Here is a 21,671-nt window from a genome sequence, read left to right as displayed (position 1 = left end):
AACAGCAAAAAACACAGGATAATGGGATATCCTTACGAACATTTGACGTGATATGCAATTTGTAAACATTACCAGAGTAGGTGAAAAGAGAAAGAGTATTCATAGTAAGGCCTTTAACGACAAAGAATATGCAACAAATCTGAATCTCAAACAAACGAAAACCACCGCAATACTTGTCACCTTACTTGAAATATATTTACTGAAACAACCTATTCAAAGGCAAATGTAGTAAGCAGACAATATAGAAGTACAAAAAGGTACCAACTACTGCATAAAATACACTGTTCGACAGTTTTTGTCATATCTAATATTTTCAATTTATAATTATTAGGAATACCGTGCAGCCATATGAAATAGAACATTACAGCGAACACATCTGCTAGTTTAAAGGTAACAACTAGTTTAGAAATTTACTGATTTTGTCATATTTTCAATCGATGTTTGTTTTTCGGAGTCTTCTTAAACATTTAGGGAAATACTTGTATAACTGCAATTGTGTATCTTTCATCAGTTCTATTCCCTCTTTACGGGTAATGTTATATTACATTCACGGTTGTTGCATCGGTCATAGAATTAGTTGGAGATATTTTAATCGGCATCCTACGGTGTTATTTTACTTGCGGCAATCAACTTTACACTATCAAAAGACTTTAATAATTTATCGAAGTTCAGTTAATAGCTTGATATACATTGTTTCGAATATAAAGATCAGATGTAATGGTTGTCCAGAGGGGCGACATACATTTATTCCTCACTGCATATCTATTATACCGTATATATAAAAAAAACTATTTACTTCGTTATATTATAATAAGTTATATTAGTATGAATTTGTTCATCGTATACAGGACACAATAAAATTTAAACTTGGTTTACTTCCAACAAACAACTTAATATGCGTCAGTCACATCCTTTATGTGCTAGTTATCATGACTTTGTAGTATCTTAAACATGTTAAAGTTGATGTTTGTCCTTAATAAGTAAGTATATTGTAGAATCTTTTTGATTTAGTTAAGCCTTCAAATTGTTATTATATCGTGTGTTTTTCTATGTCGTGATGTTATACTATTGTTTCAGAAAAAGGGAGAAGGTTTGGTACCATCAAACGTTTAATCCCGCTGCAAATGTTTGCACCTGTCCTAAGTCAGGAATCTGATGTACAGTAGTTGTCGTTTGTTTATGTAATTTGTACGTGTTTCTCGTTTCTCGTTTTTTATATAGACTAGACCGTTGGTTTTCCCGGTTGAATGGTTTTACACTAGTAATTTTTTGGCCCTTTATAGCTTGTTGTTCAGTGTGAGCCAAGGCTCCGTGTTGAAGGACGTACACTGACCTATAATGGTTTACTTTTATAAATTGTTATTTGAATGGAGAGTTGTCTCATTGGCACTCACACCACATCTTCCAATATCTATCTTATACATATTTTACTTTCTTTTGAATATTTGCATCTATTGTTTTTGCTTAATAAGTGGTAAGTTTGTATTTACATCTACACAAATAAGTTAAAATTTATCATAGTAAATATGTTTAAGTACCTGCTGGCATATCCACCTGAAAAGCAGTGTCAAGTTTGCAGTCCTTCTTGCACCATTTATGATAAATAAAATATCCAGCTCTATATAAATGATTCATCATAATCAATGGTGGTGCAAGAACAGGTCTTTCGTAATACTCATGAACAAGTGAATATCTATGGAACTTCCAAATCAAGACTGCATTATCTTGAACTTTTTGAAATGTATTTCTGAAACAAAATGTGTTAGCTGAAAGTTTTAATTAGCGTTCGGAAATAAAATCGTTTTTCTTGATCATGTTGATAGTCAATATCACAAAAGGGATACTAGCATACAGCAAACACTTAGCTTGATACATCCTCTTCAATCAGATACTCGTGTACTGTGTAGTCTTATACATATCATATTCATCATAAGATATGTTTTTCTTACACTTAAGAAAAAAACCATGTTCCCTATTTGTTTAGAATATGTCCAAACCGCATTAAAGAAGGTAAAATAATTGTATATAAACGCAAATCAAACGTGTCTATTTATATTAACAAAAACACGTAATCAGTACATTGTGAAGAGATAAAACTTTTTTGTTCTAATATATAACTAAACATAACTTAAGGAGACGGAGCAATATAAGGGAAACCTTGCTTTCCGAATCCTTTAGTATTGATGTATATGTCATGTACATGATTTAAAAAAAAAAATGTTTAGTGTAAAACAGCTTTAGATCGATAGAACTTTGCAAAAAGACAATGACATGTTCTATCTAAAACTGCATGTTGAAATTATGTTTAATTTTCACACAAAGTCAACCAATCAAAACATATAGCTACTTTCAAAATGTGACTATATTATGCTAAAACAATCAATTACATCTTTAAATACAACAGGTCTGCAAAATTAAACATCGATTAATGGAGGGAGGTGCAATCAATATACTAAGGAATGTGTCGTTTATGAACAATTTTACGGACAACACGTCAAATAAAAGTCAATGATAGTTTGTGACAAAATACACGAACGGTAAATGAGAGAGATTCTGTAGATATTATCTTATTAAGGTGTTTTTAAAATATATACGTGTAAAAGAGGACCGAAAGATATAAGATTTCAATTTTCACTCACGAAAACATAGCAATCAGCAAGTTCAATAACATAAGGTTTGTTAACACCATGTATACAGCTAGCACAATAGGAACTATTGCGGTTGATTCGGGACATCTAGGTAAAGTACCATTTCTATAAACTGAAGATTCTGTTGTACAAGTTGATGACTCCTGACCTGTGTAAACGAGATAAAATATCAAGAGGTTAGGTGAATGTTACATATGTTGATAAAATGTATGTGTTCACCTTAATTTGTTCTGCTTTTGTACATCATCTGCAGATTCATGTGCGAACATTATTCTGTTTTTTTAGCATTGTTTTTTTTTTTTTATTATCACGGGTCATTATATTTCAATATACACAAACAGTGACAATTGAATACTCAATTTCCGGACTAAACTTATTTAAGTTCCTTATTTTGAAAAAAAGGCTGAACAAACACAAGATATTTCCTTTGGAGTCCGTCAATGGATTGTTGGTCGCCATTCAGAAGTTTGATAATACGTTATGGTCGGACACTGTAAACTTCCCGATGAACCACAAGCATACAGTTGGGTGCAGACCAAGCATTACATAAAGTAAACGCAAGTTAACGCGGCGTGCACATATTTCGTTAGTTAACTTTAAATTTCGCGTTTACTAGTAAACGCCCGTTTACTTCATTTACGTTAACGCGGTCAAAATGGAAATTTCTAATGTCTACTCGAGTAAACGCGCGTTTACTCTGTGTCCGTTTAGTCAGTAGTAAACGACCGTTTACTTCAGATTTCACAAGTTTAATTTTACGTGCACGTAAAAGTAAACGGGCGTTTACTACAGATTTCTAAATTGTATTTTTACGTGCACTTGAAAGTAAACGCGCGTTTACTTTTCGCGTTAACTAATTGTGCATATTATAAAATAATCGTCGCGTGCATTTGTACACTTATTTATGTTGTTAAAATGACTTAATATTTTACGTATTTGTGTTTTAAACCTTAACCTTTAAAAACACTTTTTATTACAAATATAAACATTTATCAATTGCAAAAATCAGTTCCAAAAACTTTCAACAGCGGCTTTTCTATTTTTCTGTTCAAAATTTACATGTACAAATATCAACTCACAAACCGGCATATTTAAAAAAAAATATGCTAAAATTGATTATTGCAAAACTATGTGTACATGTACATGTAAATCATGTAAAATTACGTTGTTAAAGTAATTTGTCAACATTCTTTACGACAGATTCAACCAGGTTAATATGCTTCAAGAATTAAAATAAATTACATATCATACAAAACGTTGGTTCTATGCCGTAGCCAATATCTTTATCTAAAAGTTAATTTTTGTATCAATTCATATACACATACAGTAACACGTATGCCTATGTATAGTTTATAATAAGTAAAACTCCAAGCTTTGATTTTGAAATAATGTACCATCAAACTGAAATATTAGTATAATTTTAAAACTAGGAATTATCATTTCAATAGTCGGAACAAATGAATGCACGACGCTCATTCAAGATTTTTCGGTTTTTATTTTTTTCATTCCGTTCCTTCAAACATATTGTACCATTACATGTATCATGTAATTGGTTGTTTAAAATTTAACTGAATGTTTTTGTTAAAATTAATTAAAACTGAATAATATTACATTGAATGAAGTCGATTTCTTTTGAAAAGGGTGCTGGTCAAGAACACTTTATATAAAAAGAACAACATGAAAACTACTTTCCCCTACTAAATCTGGCGTAGGTTAATTCAGAGACAAATCAAAGTCATTGAAGTTTTGGCTATTTTCTTTTATTTTCCATGATAGTGTCACAAATTAATTAAATTCGCACACCCACCCTTGTCTTCCCGTATCCCAATTAAATTAAAAACTAGGATTTTTTATCATGACCTGACGACGTTTACTTGCAGTTATCGTTTACATACAGTTACAATAGTCTTACTATAGGCACTAATTTATGGACAGAATACTTCCCACTTGTATATATAACCGTCATTCTACAAACATGTTAGTCGAAAAACAGTAGCAAAAGAGCATGCATACAATGTAAATACACACTTCTCTAGTAACATGACTGTATGAAAAAACGACCATGAAATCAGGGGTTTATTTAGGCAGTAAAAAATCTGAACATTAGAGAAGGTTCGTTTCGATTTCATGTAAAATTAAATGTTTACGTAAATTCCCTGTCTCTTGTTGAGAATATATATTCCGGCGACAAATATTACACGCAGATGCTCATCGAGTGACAAGTTTGTTTGCATAAAATACTGACAACTACAAACTGATATCGAGGTATACTTACATGCAATAGTAAAATTAACGAATTTTGTGTTTCCTTTTCATACATTTTCTACTAGTATTTAAGACATGAGAAACATGCATGAGGGTTTAAATTTAGGTTTACACAATACAGAATAATATACAAACATATAAGAATAGAGAAACGGTGGATATCCTCCAGACCTTTATTTTTGCATATGTATGTGTATATATATCATGAAAAACTACGATAGTAAGTCTGTTAAAATGTCTTCTTTCGTACATCTGTATAGACTTCAGACTGAAAAGTTTTGTTTTCGTGGATATTCAACTCCATGCCTCTGCATCAAAATCGACGTCTAAACAATGGTAAGCCTAAGAAATCTTTGGTGCACTAAGAATATATATGTTTTTGCATATTTGAACACGTCTAAGGAATATATTTCTGGTCAAAAAAGAATTCAGTATGTACTGTACGAATTCCGCGTAAATGACCATAATTGGGAGATTGAAATACGTGTAGGTCGAGACAAAGAGAACACAGAGTGGGTTAAGTTTGTAAAATTTTAAATGATGAGGAACACTTTTTCCTTCAATGCCAAATCAACTGTAATATAAGCACTGAGACCACATCTTCTCTGTACATTTATTTTGAACATTGAACAAATGTAGAATATTTTAATCTTAGTTTAGCCTGCAAAGATACCGCTGAAGTTGCTGATCATAGTGTTCTCCGCTGTTATATATATATAAAAAAAGAAAAATTACAAGAGCTACATGTATATTATATAATAAATCATTATTTGTTATTATAATAAAATTTCTCTCAAAGATTATATTTAAATTGTTTTGTGATTTACAATAGCTTTGGTCCGTAATTTTATTAAGTCTTGATAAAAAAATGTATTCTTAATAATTTTACTTTTGATTAAGTGAATACCGGTACAAGTACAAACTGTACATGTAGGTGTTAATATTTTTCTCACGTTTGTCGGGTATTTGTTTATTGAGTTATTGAGCTTTAAAGATTCATTCAAATGACATGGAAACAAGTACTTGTATATTGCATATTGCATGTATTGGCAGTATATTGCATATATAGAAGTACATGTAGATGAACGTTCAGGTGTGCGTGTCAAGAGAATATACAGACCAAGGTTGGCATCTTCTGACAGGTGTGAAATATAATGGCTTCTGTTCCCTTTGTTTATTCTTGTGTTTTTACAATACATTTATTTATCATAAATACCACTCGAGAATATTCCTGATCATTGCAATTGCTAACTTTCAAGATGATGACATCAAGACCTCAGAGAAACAAAGGTATGCATATTTTATATTTAATAAAAATTAGTGTATTGGTTGTTTTAAGTATAAGAGACCCGATTTATATAGCATATATATTAATTCTTATGCTCCAATTAAGTATTTGGAAAAAAAATAATGAATGAATTGTAAAAATCTTTGCCACCGGTATTCTTGTTATTTTGCTTTTTTTTCTAATTTGGGATAGCCTCAGTTGGGCCTATAAACCTATAACGCACTCTCCATTTAAATTCCGAGTCAATTATAGCTTAATTTGTTTTTTTATCAGGAACATAGATCTACATGTATATATATTAACTTCCCAGTTTTTATGTAGGTGTGAAAATCTGTGAAGTGAAGTACATGTATAGTGCATTTTAGAGATTTCAATTGTGTGAAATGACCCTGCAATTTTATTTAAATAGAACACTTTATATGGGGACGAAGTCCCCAATAACAGTAGAAAATTCAATAAAAAAAAAATTCGGGAAAATTTCCCGAATTTTTCATTGTACTAATGAACTCAAAATCGTTCAATTTTTTTTATGTCATGTTTTGAAATCCCGGACCTGCGCAGAAATGTACAATATACTTCCCTTTTCCGGTCTCGTTTGTATGAAACTTTGAGTAATAAATAAAGGCAACAGTAGTATACCGCTGTTCAAAACTCATAAATCCATGGACAAAAAACAAAATCGGGATAACAAACTAAAACCGAGGGAAACGCATTAAATATAAGAGGAGAACAACGACATAACACTAAATATATATTTTTCAGTCTAGTATAAAATAGGAAGGAACGCGCAATACCCATTTCATTTTTAATAATTCCTTGATATGAAAAAACGTTACCTAATGATAGCGTTTCTTTGTTTACATTGCATATGACGTCATAATTTAAATAACGTCACAACTAAAATCCCTAACAACAGAACCAAAATCGGAAACGTTACGGTATTTCCGGGTCTTTTTTTTGACAAATAATTAAGTTACAAAAAAATAATTCATACAGACTTCGTCCCCATTTACAGGTAATGCCTGCCTCATATTATTTGTACAAAATTTAGAGAAATTAGCAATTTCATTTGGTCCTGTCATTCGGTCCAGTCATTAGTCTAACCCAGTTCAGTAGCAAGGGACATTGTCAAGGTCATTCATATCTATTTAAAACCGATCACACAAGTTTCGTCAAATTTGCATGAGACCATAAGTTAACAGACATAGCAGGAATATTATTAGTATTGCATACAGTGTATATGTACGTTCGAGCATGCATCGTATAGATAATTTTGGGGGGCTCGTGTGGATAGTAGGACTAAACCCGGCAAATTGTAACAAACCCTGTGTCTGTGAATTAGTTTATAAAGCTCCGTAACCACGTGTGTTTACACTTCACTTTACTGACAAATATATTCATTTTAAACACTAGGAAAAGTTTAGTAGTGATGTTATTCTCGGTTCAGCCATTTTAAAAAAGGGGGTTCCAACCCAGGTTTAAAAAGGGGGGTTCCAAACTATATATATATGACACCATTCAAATGCACTGGTCGGCACCAAAAGAAGGGGGGGGGGGGGGGGTTCAACCCCTGGATCCACCAATGCATTGGCATGGATGGATATACAATGATCAATTTAATATTACAAATTTTCACAAAGCAGAAAGTCAAAGAAAAAAGTCACAATTCAGTTTCATGGAATAAGAAAACACTAACAAATGACATATATATATAAAAAATATTAGAATTAAAATTTTTATTTGTATGAAATTTTATTTAAGAATTATCTTCATAAATATTTATAAATAATTAATTCAGCAAAGAATTTAAACCATTTTCCTTTTTTTTGGTACATAAATATCACAGTCTTCATGCTTGACCACAATCCTATGACTTGTATTTATCATCGTGTCATATGTTTTCGTATGTCATATGTTTTCGTATCAACCTCATTTCCGTCGGTTTCGACTGCATACGCCTACATTGTGGCATGTTTTTCGTTTTCTATATTTAGAACAACAACACCACTACAACTTGACATATTTAAAACATATTCAAAGTCGCTTTTTAAAGACTTAAGAACAAATTTAGTAAAACTGTCCTATTTAGCCATTTTTATTTAATGTCTAAAATATGCATCACAGGAATAGTTGTGGAAAAAAATCTGAAGGGTTAAAATAAAGTCCAGATATATGTTTTTTGCAAATCAGACAGGATCTTCAAGACATATGACTGTCATGTGTTTTTTTGGCCGTTTTAATTACAAACCATCGAGTTAAAATTAGCAGGGTTCTTATATAAAATGGTTGTTCAAAACCTAATTATTCAATATTTCATTGACAATTTTTGTTTATACATCCTTGAGACATGAAGATGAAAACAGTCTTAACTTTTTATATTTAATCCTAAATTTTGAAAACTGCATTTAATTTTAGAAAAAATAATGTTTTTTGTACAAACCAGGTGCAAATCTGAAATTAATCAAAATCTAAAAATTTCAGCACACGAAACACCAACCTTACACTATTTACTAGTAATTTTTAGTACTGAAAAGTATTTAATAACTTTTTTTATGAGTCAAGCGATCACCAGAACCACGACTTTAGAAAATATTAATTTCCGGATTTTGTAGTCATTTCCTGTCCGTGTACTGATCCAATTTTTATTTCATACGAAAACATATGACGCCGTTTTTTACATACAAAAATCGCAAAGTAATCGGAAACAGTAAAAAATCGTAGTAAGCATTGACAAAAAAAACTAGATGCCTAATAACAATCTTCAGGACATGCTTTTTTAAATTTGAGTAAACACCTGAATAAAAAATCAACAGTGAAAACCGTAAGCAGTGAAAACTGTTATTAGTACGAAAACACATGACACGATGATAATAGATATGTATGTCCTGATGAAAATGTGTTTTGGCCTTATTTCAAACAGCACCTGGTCTGAGACCACAAATGTCTTCCCTTGATTTTCGTTGTTCACGAATATATTCCCTAGTGTTAACAGTGGGTTACTTGCCATTAATTTATATACCCCTTCCAAATTTATTTCTGCATGTTTTATGCCTGAAATTGTAAGTAGGGGGATGAAATTCCACTGTACATTGCTGTAACAAAATTTGGGTCTAGAATTTAAAAGGAAAGTAGTGATTTGGTTCAGGTGAAAAAGGTTGAAAAATAGCACTTCGGAAGCTGTCAAAAGATTTCAAGACACCCTAAAGATAAAATTGTCCATATTTTGAGTTGGAGATGATGAAGTAGTCTATAATTTTGATAAAATTTGTCCCAAAAGTAGTACAACACACTGTGAAAGTTTCATCGAGAAAGCGCAGGTGGGATTTTTTAAATTTTCATTAATGTTCTAAAAGAAATGCACTACGAATTAATTGTGTTTTCCGACCACCTGTACAAATATCCTTTCTGCAAGAAATATTTCATGAACCCCCAAAGAAAGTTTCAACTATTTAAAAAGCCTGATTTCAATGTTTGAAAATGATAAATTTCAAGATTTTTTATTTATTTCAAAGTGGGTTGACGGGATTAGATAAATTTATATTTACACTAACATGACTAAAAAGTGGCCATTGTTTAAGATCCAAATGAGCAATACAGGCTACTTTGAAGTAGTCGTTTGTGGCAGTAGAGTGAAATTTATTTCCTTAATTTGCATCCTTTGGTCTCTAGTGAGTATTTGTCCTATCAGCAAGCATATTTTTTTATACAGATTAGACTTGGTTTTTGGGTTGGATGATTTAACACTAGTAATTTTGGGGCCCTTTATTGGTTGTTTTTCGGTATGAACCAAGGCTCCCTGTTGAAGGCCGTACATTGACCTATGACATATGAGGGTTTACTTTAAAGATTTATAAATTATTATTTGGATTGAGAGTTGTCTCATTTAGGTTCTCATACTACATCTTCCTATATCTATAGCACATGTCCTTGGTTTAATTGTTTACTTGAATGTTACAGTATGTTAAACTAGTAAGGTACATTGTATTATCAGTATATATCTCCTCAGATAGAATTTTCCTAAACTTTGGCAAAATAAATGTTTTACCATGCTACTTTCAAAAATATAGAGAATAGAATGGGTCATCGCTCTGTTTTTAAGTTTCCATTAAGTCCTGTCAATTTGCTAAAGTTCCAACAAATTGTTGTCAGTAGAAGGGCTAGAGTGCTATAATGTCTTCTGACACTTTTTAAGGGTTTTCATGTTTTACTGCTTTAAATATAAAGGAAATTTAGAATTATGTTATATACAATATAAATAAGGTACTATATAAAATAGAAAGCACCAGTGATCTGTCTGACCAAAATGTTTTACTTGCAAGAAATGATTGACAGGTGTTAATAGACGTAGCGGCGAAGACGGGGAAAGTAGTATAAAAAGGAAAATAAGTTTATCCACGATGCCTTTACATATTTTATATATACGATATGTTAGCCTTATACTTAAAATTGTGTTTCTAATAATAACATATAAAGGAACAGGACATTAAAAGGGGGAAATATTATAACCATCAACGAAAACACAGTAGTTGTTATTATTATGAATACGATGAAATATTACGGTTTACATATACAAATCCAAAATAGTTTATTGGCTCAAAACTATTGCAATAATTGGCAACACGATATATTGTTAAAAATCATTTATTTCATTTTCAAGTTAATATATTTTTTGACTGTTGTCTGCTCTATGGTTAGGTTGTTGTCTCTTTGGCACATTCCACATTTCTTTTCAATTTTAAAATTTAGTTGTTGTTTATAACATGTTTATTTTCTTTTCTTTTATGTATCTATCATGAATCATCACAATTTAAGATTGTAGAGTTTAATATTGTTGGTGGTTTGCGATATTTTTTTTTATGCCCCATTTACATGATTTATTGGCATTATGTTTTTCTGGGTCGAGTGTCTGTTTATCTATCCAATCGTCCAACTGTCTGTCCCACTTCACTGGTTAAAGTTTGTTGTCAAGGTATTATTTGATGAAGTTGAAGTCTGGTCAACATGAAACTTTAATTGTACACATGCTCCTTATGATATGATCTTTCTAATTTTTAATGCCAAATTGGAGATTTGACCTTAATTTTATGGCCTACTGAACATAGAAAATGATAGTGCGGTTGGGGCTTCCATACATTCTATAGACACATTCTTGTTTCATTTGTTTTTTTAGAAAAGATTTGCCTATTTACATGATTTATGAAAACTTATTCTGACATGAATGAAGAATTTTCCCGTAATTTTTTAAAAATGATTAAGCAAATTGAACGTTTGTGCACACACATGCATTTAAAATATAATAGTCATGATAGCATGTACTAGAAGTTAGTAATTTATTATCTGTAGTACTAGTATATAATACAAGAGATCACATTTATGCATCAGTATTTGTCAGATCTCATAATGGAGACCTAAACTGATCTCCACTTTAAAATAAGCTTTCATAATCACTGTCCATTAAACATGTTAAATGTAATATTGAAATCTCCTTCATACCATGTTTCCAACGTTAGATAAAGGGGGGTCCCAACGATATGTCTATATTTAAATGCATTGAGCAACATAAAAAAGGGGGGTTTCAATGAAGCGTCAACACACAAAACAAGTAAAATTGAAAGGCTGAAATTGTTGCAAAAATAACCCTTACCACCCTCTTAGTACATGTAGTAAGATACATGAAATGAGCACACAAAATCTGTTTCGTGTCTTTCTCATCAGCAAATTGAAAATTATATGTCAGTCAGGGTACTACTTGTACAAGTTATTTTTAATTACTTGAAGAAGTACTATTAATATACTTATATAAGTAAATTTGTAGGCTACTTATACAAGTGAATTTTATTTACTTGTATAGGTAAACAAAATATTGGCTGAATTACGTCCCTAACACATTCAGATTTTTTTACTTGTATAAGTAAAAAAGTCATCCTATCTTCTTTTATTGAATTCTTAGGATTTTTTGCTCTAATATAATTTAAAGTTATCTGCCCACTGTACTAATCATTCATGTTGGTCTATATTTATGTCTGTACGTCACAAAGGTGGTTTATTTTCTCTATTTCTAGTTTGCTTCAGCCAAATGTCATAAAACTTGTACACAATATAGATATATATAGAAGATGTGGTATGAGACTGTATGAGTGCAAATGAAACATCTCTCAATCCAAATATCAATTTATAAAAGAAAAACCTTAGCTCACACTGAACATTAAGCTATAAAAGGGCCCCTTGAGACATGAGAAACATGTATGAACTACATAAACATGCGACAACTGCTGTACATCAGATCCTGACTTAGGTCAGGACAGGTGCAAACATTTGAAGCAGGATTTAAAGTTTTAACCTGTTTAATGGTACCAAACCTTATCCCTTTTCTGAAACAATAGTATAACATCACAACATAGAACAATGCTTATCACCACAAATACCCAAATAACATATTAATGGTGTCAATTTAAATGTACAAGAGTTGAGCCCTTTTACAAATGGACAAAATGTTGAATTTCCAAATCACTAATCGTAATAGATAAGTAGCTACAACATATGAATAGATTAAAATATAGTTAATTTATTGATGAGACAGCAACCCAACAACATCAGTGTTTCTATTCTATGTTTATAAATAGGACTAGTTCTTAAATATAAAATAAGAAGATGAGTTCCAATATACATATATACATGATATGGACCATAATTTGGTATTCCGCCTTTGGTTTCTTTTTGTATCCTTTTTTATAAGTTCTAAAATTTTAACTTTCATTTTGTGGGTTGTGTTGGTGTTAGAATAGTATGAATGGAACAATTGAGTTTTTCGAGAAAAAATTAATACATTTTGATTCACCGTTTACGTGACAGGAAGCCAAACAGGAAACCAATCTGTATTTTCTTTATTTTGCACAAAATAATTCAAAAGGCATAAATAAACACCATTACTTGTGTTATTTGCCTCATGTTAATATTTAAAATCTATTTTCAATGTTATATTAAATTTTTTTTTAAACGTGACCATGGTGACAGCTTAAAATAATCTTTACAGTATACTTTTTCTTAAAATCCATCTTAAATGTAACAGTATTATAAAACTCCTAAATACAGTGGCGGATCCAGAGGGGGGTTCCGGCGGTTCGCACCCCCTTTATTTTGGCCGATCAATGCATTTGTATCGGGACATATGTTTTGCACCCCCCCCTTTGCCCTGGGATAGCACCCCCCCCCCCCCTTTGGAAAATTCCTGCATCCGCCCCTGTAAATATGTGCTTGTTTTGAAAACAATTAGTACAATTTATTCAGATTTTTCATATTTTCTTCATTGATGAAGGATACCATAATTGTTGTATCTTGATGTTTTGGACAAAAAATATATTTATATTTGGTTTTGAAATTCCAGTTATATAAAATTTATTCCAAATCATTGGCAATGTAAAATTCTTTAAATCCAGTAAAGAATTTTTTTTTTAACTTGGAATTAAAATCTTTAAAATAGGCACCATGTGATATTTGTGACCTGTACACCATCTACATGGTTTCCACATTTTAACGTACTTTAGTGGGCTAAAATCAATAAAGTACTTCCTTTCAAGTCATGCCTGGTAAAAGTTTACTTTTCCTTTGACAAGTTTATTGCGTTTTTGAAAAGTGTTTGCAGAACATGAATCAAAAAAATTAATTAAAAATTGTGACAAAGTTACCAACTTTGTACATTTCAAGTGTAACAATATATTAACATGTATTTTTCATTTATTAATTATCTTTATTCACCTAAAATATCCAGTAATATTTACTGCTGAAGCAAATTCAATCCAACGTACATCGGCACCATGATAAGAGACGTAATTTCGATTGAATTTTCCAAGTACCCTTTACATCGTTATTGGGAAACGTAGTGTGTTTAAACGTCATTCAAATCTGAAATCGATTTTGTCAAGTCATTGGGCATTTATTTTACAGTAATTCACAATTTGATCACTTTTCTATAGTTATAGGAAACGAGCCCAATAGCAAATTATGGTCCATATACATGATACATGTATATTAATGAGACATGTAAAAGTAAACCATTAATTTAAATTATAGGTCAACTCAAACACGGAGCTACAAAGGGCCCCACAAATGACTAGTTTACAACCATTTAAAAGGGGAAAAAGGCACTGATCTATCATATATGGGAAACTTTTTTTTACAAATTCTTATGTACCACACCAACCAACGACAACCACCATTGACCACTGTTTTAGGTGAATTGTGTTAAAATATATTTTTTGTTTTCAGAAAAGCTTCCTGGATATGTTGCTGTACATTTTCCAATTGATGATTCGTCTGCAGTTGTGCCTGCAACAAAGATCATTGATCCGCACATTCCTTTCCAAAAGCCATTCAACAAACAAGTCAAGATAAACTGGGAAGGAAAGATAACTGATTGTTACATCATTGAAATATCAGGTATTTTTTTTTTCATTTTTAATCCAACCATATGACACAGTGTCTTTTTACACGCCTGTTTCTTTACTTAAGTTGGAATAAAAAAAACATTAGAGAAAGGGGAGATGTTTTGGGGAGTCAGTGACCAAAAAGTGTTTTGTCAATTTATGAATAATTTGTATAAACACTTAAACTTATTATTTTTACTTGTATGTCATGTATGTGTTCAAAGAATATCATTTATTATCATGAATATTTCAAAATATACAGATGAGACAATATATATAACAAATTGTCAATTAACCCCTTAAAATAGTTATTGCCCTTTATCATGTTTATCATTTTCATAGCAAATTTAAGATAAATTTCTTAAATTTTTGTAATCTTTTACCTACACATGATAAATCTTCTCCACTTAAATTAATATAGAACATAGACATTTACTTTGGTAGTCTATAGGAAAATTGTAACAAAATTATTTTCAATTGGTCACAACTAATTTAAATAGATAAGTCTTCTGTAACTATTGTAAGACTACAATGGGATGAATTTTGGTATCTTTGGTCCCTCTTTTACATAAGCTTCTAGTTAGGGCCCTGACTAAAAGTCGGGTCGCCCTATAGTGATCAGTCTGTCCGTCTGTCCGTCCGTCCGTCCGTAACACTTTCGTGTCCGCTCCATATCTAGAGAACCATTATGATTTCATACTTAATACTTAACATGATTATCAACCAACACCAGAGGGTGTGTCATGTTGTATGTACAACTTTCTAGGTCAAAGGTCAAGGTCAAAAACTTTGGTTTTAGTTGACAACCCCGTGTCCTGTGGTGAAGATGTGTCCGCTCCATATCTAGATAACCATTATGATTTCAAATATTATACTTGACATCCATTTTAACCAACACCAGAGGGTGTGTCATGATGTATGTACAACTTCCTAGGTCAAAGGTCAAGGTCAAAAACTTTGGTTTAGAGTTGACAACCCCGTGTCCTGTGGTGAAGATCATGTCCGCTCCATATCTAGATAACAGTTATGATTTCTGAGACAGTTGTGTAACAACATAAGAACACATTATAACCATTAACCAGTCTCATGTTTATTTCAATGTTGTACATTATTTATTTCTTTTTTACAGACAACAAAGCCAGCTTAGAGAAGGCAATTAAGACCTACTTTAATGAATCAGACACAGAGCAGGAAAATGAGCCACCCACTCAGTATAGACCAAATCAACCCTCTAAAAAAAGGAAAGCAGTTCTGCAAAAGGTTTGTTTTTATGACCAGTTACAAAAATAGTTAGAGGTGAACTCAAAAATTGAAATTTTGGGGTTCTTTGATATGCTGAATCTAACTGAGTATTAAGACTTTAATTTTTGGTCCCAGTTTCAATCTGGTCTACATTAAGGTCCAAAGGGTCTGTAATTAAACTTGGTTTGCTTGGTTTGATTTTAACAAAAAATAAATTCTCTGGGTTGTTTGATATGCTGAATATAACCATATATTCTGATTTTTTTTTTTTGGTACCATTTTCAAATTGGTCGACATTAAGGTCCAAAGGGACTGATATTAAACTTGGTTTGATTTTAACAAAATATGAATTCTTGGGGTCCTTTGATTTGTGGAATCTAACCATGTATTTTAATGTTTGTGCCCCATTATCAAATTGGTCCACATTGAGGTCAAGAGGATCCAAAAAGGGTCCAAAAATAAAATTTGTTTGATTTCATCAAAAAATTAATTCCCAGGATTCTTTGATCATGTTGATATGCTGAATCTTACCATGTATTTATATTTTGGATATTGGTTAAAGTTTTTGAAATTTTAATAACTTTCTTAAACTAAACTGGATATCTACCAAACTAGACAGAAGCTTGTTTGTGATCATATGATAGTATCCAGAAGTTAATTTTGTAAAAATAAAATTCCATTTTTTCCGTATTTTACTTATAAATGGACTTTTTTCTGCGTTGAAACATAACATAAATTTGCTCTGTGGTTAAAGATTTTAGAATTTTAATAACTTTCTTAAACTATCCTGGGTTTGTACCAAACTTGGACAGAACTTCAGAAGCTTTTTTATGATCATAAGATAGTATCCAGAAGTAAATTTTGTAAAAAGATAAATCCATTTTTTTCCGTATTTTACTTTTAAATGGACTTGGTTTTTCTGCAGGGAAACATTACATTCACTCTGTGGTTAAAGTTTTTAAAATTTTGATTACTTTCTTAAACTATCCTTGGTTTGTACCAAACTTGGATAGAAGCTTATTTATGATCATAAGATAGTATCCAGAAGTAAATTTAGTAAAAAGATAACTCCATTTTTTCTGTATTTTGCTTTTAAATGGACTTAGATTTTCTTCCAGTAAACATTACACACAGTCTGCAGTTAAAGTTTTAAAACATTAATTAGATTCATTAACTATCCTAGATTTTGACCAAACTTGGACAGAATTAAGCTTCCTACAATCATAAAAGAGGGACAAAAGATCCCAAGGGGACAGTCAAGCTCATCAATCTAAAACAAACTGACAACGCCATGGCTAAAAATGAAAAGGACAAACAGAAAAACAATAGTACACATGACACAACATAGAAAACTAAAGAATAAACAAGATGAACCCCACCAAAAACTAGGGGTAACAGAAGATAGTATCAAGTGGAATATTAATATTGATTATTACCTCATTTTTGTTGCGCCTATGATTTACAGCAAAAGTAGGGGAGACACTGGGTTCCACGGAACCATTTACAATTTTTTTTCATAATCTTGGAAAATTGAAATAGTTAGACATGTACACAAGTCCGTCAATACCTGTATCTTGGCATTGCACACAGTCAAGTTTTCTCTGACTGTTAATGTAATTGTTACCCTTAATCTGATGGATATTGATGTGTATTGATAGTGTTAGATGCATGAATCCATCATGTGTTTTTGTTATGTCGCACTTATGTGGATTATGTTTTTGGTAGGTGCATTCATTTGTTTGTGACCTATACCTAATCATTTATGTGTCAAATGGTCTTTTATGGACAGTTGTCTCGATGTCAATCATACCACATCTTCTAATTTTATATATACAGATTAGCATGAGATGTTTTAGTCTTGTAGTCCTATGTATTTATGTTTATATGTTTTGTTTTTACAGAAACCTAAAGACAAGCGACCAAATTTGACAACAGTTTCATCAGTTAGTACTGTAAAATCTCAAGGTCAAAGTAAGCCGAAAACAAAAGTTCTTGCTTCCACTAAAATTCCAGCATCTGATTCTGTCAAGCAGCCAGACGGTAACCAAACCCAGGTCAACACAATATTTTCTCCTGCAGCTAACATACAGCCATCTCTTGAACATCCAAAACAACCACTTACCTTCCAACTTTCAGAAAAAGCCACTGATATGGTTCAGAAGAAGATAGCAAATCTAAGAGATTTCTCTACCCAAACTGATCTGAGTATACCAATTGACTGTGATGTATTAGTTGTAGAGGACCAAATACAAGAGGCTGTCAAGTCATCACCAGCACCAAACCATGAAGCATCTCTACAGAAAAAAACAGACTTACCAGTACCCAACACCTCAACAAATGCTTCAACTCAACCTCCAATAAATCTTTTATCTCAAGATCAACCAGACTTGCCATCTGATATAGGGTTCAACATATCAGCTTTTGAAAGCTTTGTTGCCAACATAGATATTCAAAAAGGTATTCTACAAAACAGAGACATCCTTGAGAGAATTGAAAAATTACTTCTAAATAAAAACTGTATCCCTATGCCTGATTCTCAAACTACAGCGCCAATAAAAGAAAAGATGCCTCAACAGTGTTCAACTCCAGAACATTTTACAATTTCAACAATTGAACAAGAACCTGAATCACCACCATCATCTCCACTATACATAGCTACACCATTGCCAGACCTCACCCCAATTAGACAGGTATCAGAAAAAACACATCATGAGGAATCCGACTATTCACCTGCAGCTACCTTTGTACATGTTGTAAATATACCACTTGAAGATATAGATGAGATCAGACCACCAACTCCTCCACATGCTTTACAGATGCCATTGCAAGATATAACTTTCCAGGAAATAAATTTACTCAACAATACACGTGCTGGAGCGACCCTCTTAGATGTCTTGGGGCAGCCACCAATTCCCACCATACAACCACTGCATAACAATAAACATTTCATAACCGATACAAGGTTTTGGTCAATCAGCATTAGCTCTGTGACATCACTCAAACCAGCAGCATTAACATGCCAGCTTCACACTTTACCAATCACCCAAGAAGTCAACAACTCCACAACAATTAGTGAAGCCATTCTTCAAGATGCAAAGACAAAAGCAGGAGAATGTCGACAAAGATTTGCAACAACATTATTTAGATCCATCTTTAATGTCAGTGATACCTTTGAAAGAAATGTAAACGGTAAAGTGTTCAGATCCAAAACCCAAAAAGAACAGATAAACCATACAAAGATGGCAATACTTAAACTCGTGACATTTCAGTACTACCCTTGTCCTACATCAGATACAGGTAATAAATGGAATTCAGTAACTAGGGCCTTAGACAAAGCCAATTGGAGTTTTAACAACTATGTGAAAAACAACTTCAACTTGCAAGCTATCATGCACCAGCGACCTGTTGTCTGAAACGTGTAAGATATATACAAAACACTTGTTGAACATTTAAAACCTATGTATGTTCAGTCTGTATAAGGTATTTTGACAAAAAACTGGCACCTTTTTTATTCTTAGCTCAAGCATTGTTAAGATGGAATATATATGTGTGATCATGGATAAATTGCCAATATTGTTGTTCTGTGTAAAATGTATCAATAAATATCTGTACATTGCCTGTATACATCAAGTTAAAACGGTAATCATTCATTCAACAAAAAAGTCTAAAGACAAGAAGTTTCTATGACCATGTACGAGGTGAAATCTTATTATTGCTTACTATAAAAAAGGCTTAATGTTTTATATATTGTATATTATTGTTTAACCATATTTATATATTTTTGTGCTATTCATGGCTTTATTCATAGTCTTGTTTTGTGTAAAATTTTTTGTGAGATTTCAATTCAAAGTTTGACTTTGCTACATGGTATAACAAATTTGTTTAATTAAAACATTTAATTTTTGATGTTCATGATACATATAAATTAAAAAATAAAACTCGTTTAGATAGCTTGTTATACCATGTTAGATTTGCTCAATCATCAAGGTTGTACTGTATGGTGACTTATAGGGACAATCCAATCTTTTTAAGCTTGTCATTTTAGTTTTATATCTGTATGTATATAAGTTATACAATACATGGTAAAATTTTGAGAGAAACATTCAGTAACAACATTTTTAACATGCTAAGGTATTGGCTCCTTTTTTTTGGATGAAATATTTTGACTTGAAAACTTCTGCTGACACAATACTTTCTGAGAAATTGAACTTTTTTTTTTATGCAAAAGCTACATTCCTTTTCATACATATACAAGAAATACATATTGAGACTTATTTTATTCTTTCTTACAAGAAGCTTGTTGTTGTAAACACGAAAGACTCTAGTGTCAAATATATTTAAAATGTTGATCACTGTCAGTTTGTAGTTATTTACATATTGTATTTATATTCTTGACCTGTATGTTATTGACAATAAATTGTTAATTTCACACTGTGTTTCTTTAATAACCAGTTGCATTTCCATCAACATCAAGAACTTTGGGTAGAACTTTGTACAGGTGGTTTATATAAGAGCAACAGGTTTCTGCAGACAGATTATTCCAGTATTCTTGTATTCCATCAAGTAGTTCTTGTTGATTTGAAGGTTTCACTCTTCTTCGTATATGGAATTTTAAGGCTGCCCATATGTTCTCAATGGGGTTAAGATCTGGTGATTCTGGAGGAGTGACCCAGTGGTTAACGTTATTGTCTTGCATCCATTGCTTAGTTGAGCGACTGACATGCTTGGGGTCATTGTCTTGTACTAGCCGGTGTCCATTTGGATATTTTTCCTGAATGAATGGTAGCAATTGTTCATTAAGGATCTCTTGGTAAAAGACGCTGTCCATAATACCGGTGAAAATATATAGTCCTGTAGGTCCCTGTCGTGATATTCCACCCCATACATGAACCTATAAAAAAGAAATATGCACATTAATGATACACAAACGAGACAAACAATAGGAAAGGAATTACATGAATTAGTTTCAAAATATGAACTTGGATTTTTAATGAGTAATAGTACTTCAAGTACATTTGTTCTCTTAGACAGGTGCAATGGTATTTTTACTTCTTGCTTTTAATTCTCAGTTGTATTTTCACACAAATATTTATAGTGGACAAAATTTATACAGCTACTCATACAACATGTACAAGTAAACATTGTAAACAAGCAACCCAACTACAAAAAAAAACAGGGGTCACTTTGGAATCTTATTTCTTGAATTTATAAGGTATTCTTTGAAATTTGCTCTTATATAGTTTTTAATTGCCCTGCCTTCGCAGATCAATGTATTTACTAGTCATTTAGGGGTAATTGAATGGACAATAGCATTTTCATTTGTCTGATAAATCTTCAGAACACTATTCATTTATAATTCCTCATTACATTTGGTATGATTGCCCATGAGACAACTATCCATCCTAGTAAAAATGTTAAATTAAAGTTGGTGTAAGCATTATATTGTACCTTACAGCTTTCAACAATGACAAAAATCATGTAATGCTGACTTTAAAAGGGTGGTGACATTAAAAATATGATACAATTCAATCTATCAAATAAATGCAATAATGTATAACAAAACAATTTACCAACATCATGACCAATATTCCACCAATTTAAAAAAAAACAAAAAAACTAATGACCATGAAGACATACATAAACTGAAAACAAGCACTGAAATGCTCAATGATGCAAGAAGGCTACACGATAAAAAATAAAATTGAGAGGAAATGGGAAATGTGTCAAAGAGACAACTACCCGACAGTATAAAGCAGAAGAAGGTCACCAACAGGTCTTCAATGTAGCGAGAAATTACCGCACCCA

The 21,671-nt window shown here is 31.8% G+C and overlaps 2 protein-coding genes across 2 annotated transcripts in view; one reads left to right on the top strand and one right to left on the bottom strand.

The window, feature by feature from the left end:
• Window positions 1–1,530: 1,530 nt before the first annotated feature.
• LOC139504245 (transient receptor potential cation channel subfamily M member-like 2) overlaps window positions 1,531–21,671 on the bottom strand; it is a 39,544-nt gene continuing 19,403 nt past the window's right edge. Inside the window, exons 12-13 of the mRNA XM_071294312.1 lie at window positions 2,640–2,796; window positions 1,531–1,747 (exon numbers count right to left, since the gene is read on the bottom strand). Coding sequence (XP_071150413.1) covers window positions 1,531–1,747; window positions 2,640–2,796 — 374 coding nt within the window. The remainder of the gene's footprint in view (window positions 1,748–2,639; window positions 2,797–21,671) is intronic.
• Window positions 7,261–20,295, top strand: LOC139503574 (uncharacterized). The gene is made up of 4 exons (XM_071293374.1): window positions 7,261–7,443; window positions 14,467–14,637; window positions 15,754–15,884; window positions 17,768–20,295. Exon 4 carries the CDS (start codon window positions 18,017–18,019, stop codon window positions 19,277–19,279), a length of 1,263 nt encoding a protein of 420 aa, XP_071149475.1. The 5' UTR covers window positions 7,261–7,443; window positions 14,467–14,637; window positions 15,754–15,884; window positions 17,768–18,016; the 3' UTR covers window positions 19,280–20,295.

This window comes from Mytilus edulis, chromosome 14, assembly GCF_963676685.1.
Source record: "Mytilus edulis chromosome 14, xbMytEdul2.2, whole genome shotgun sequence".
Classification (NCBI taxonomy): Eukaryota; Metazoa; Mollusca; class Bivalvia; order Mytilida; family Mytilidae; genus Mytilus; species Mytilus edulis.
Note: the sequence above shows the minus strand (reverse complement) of the source record. Positions and strands in the feature narration are given on the sequence as shown.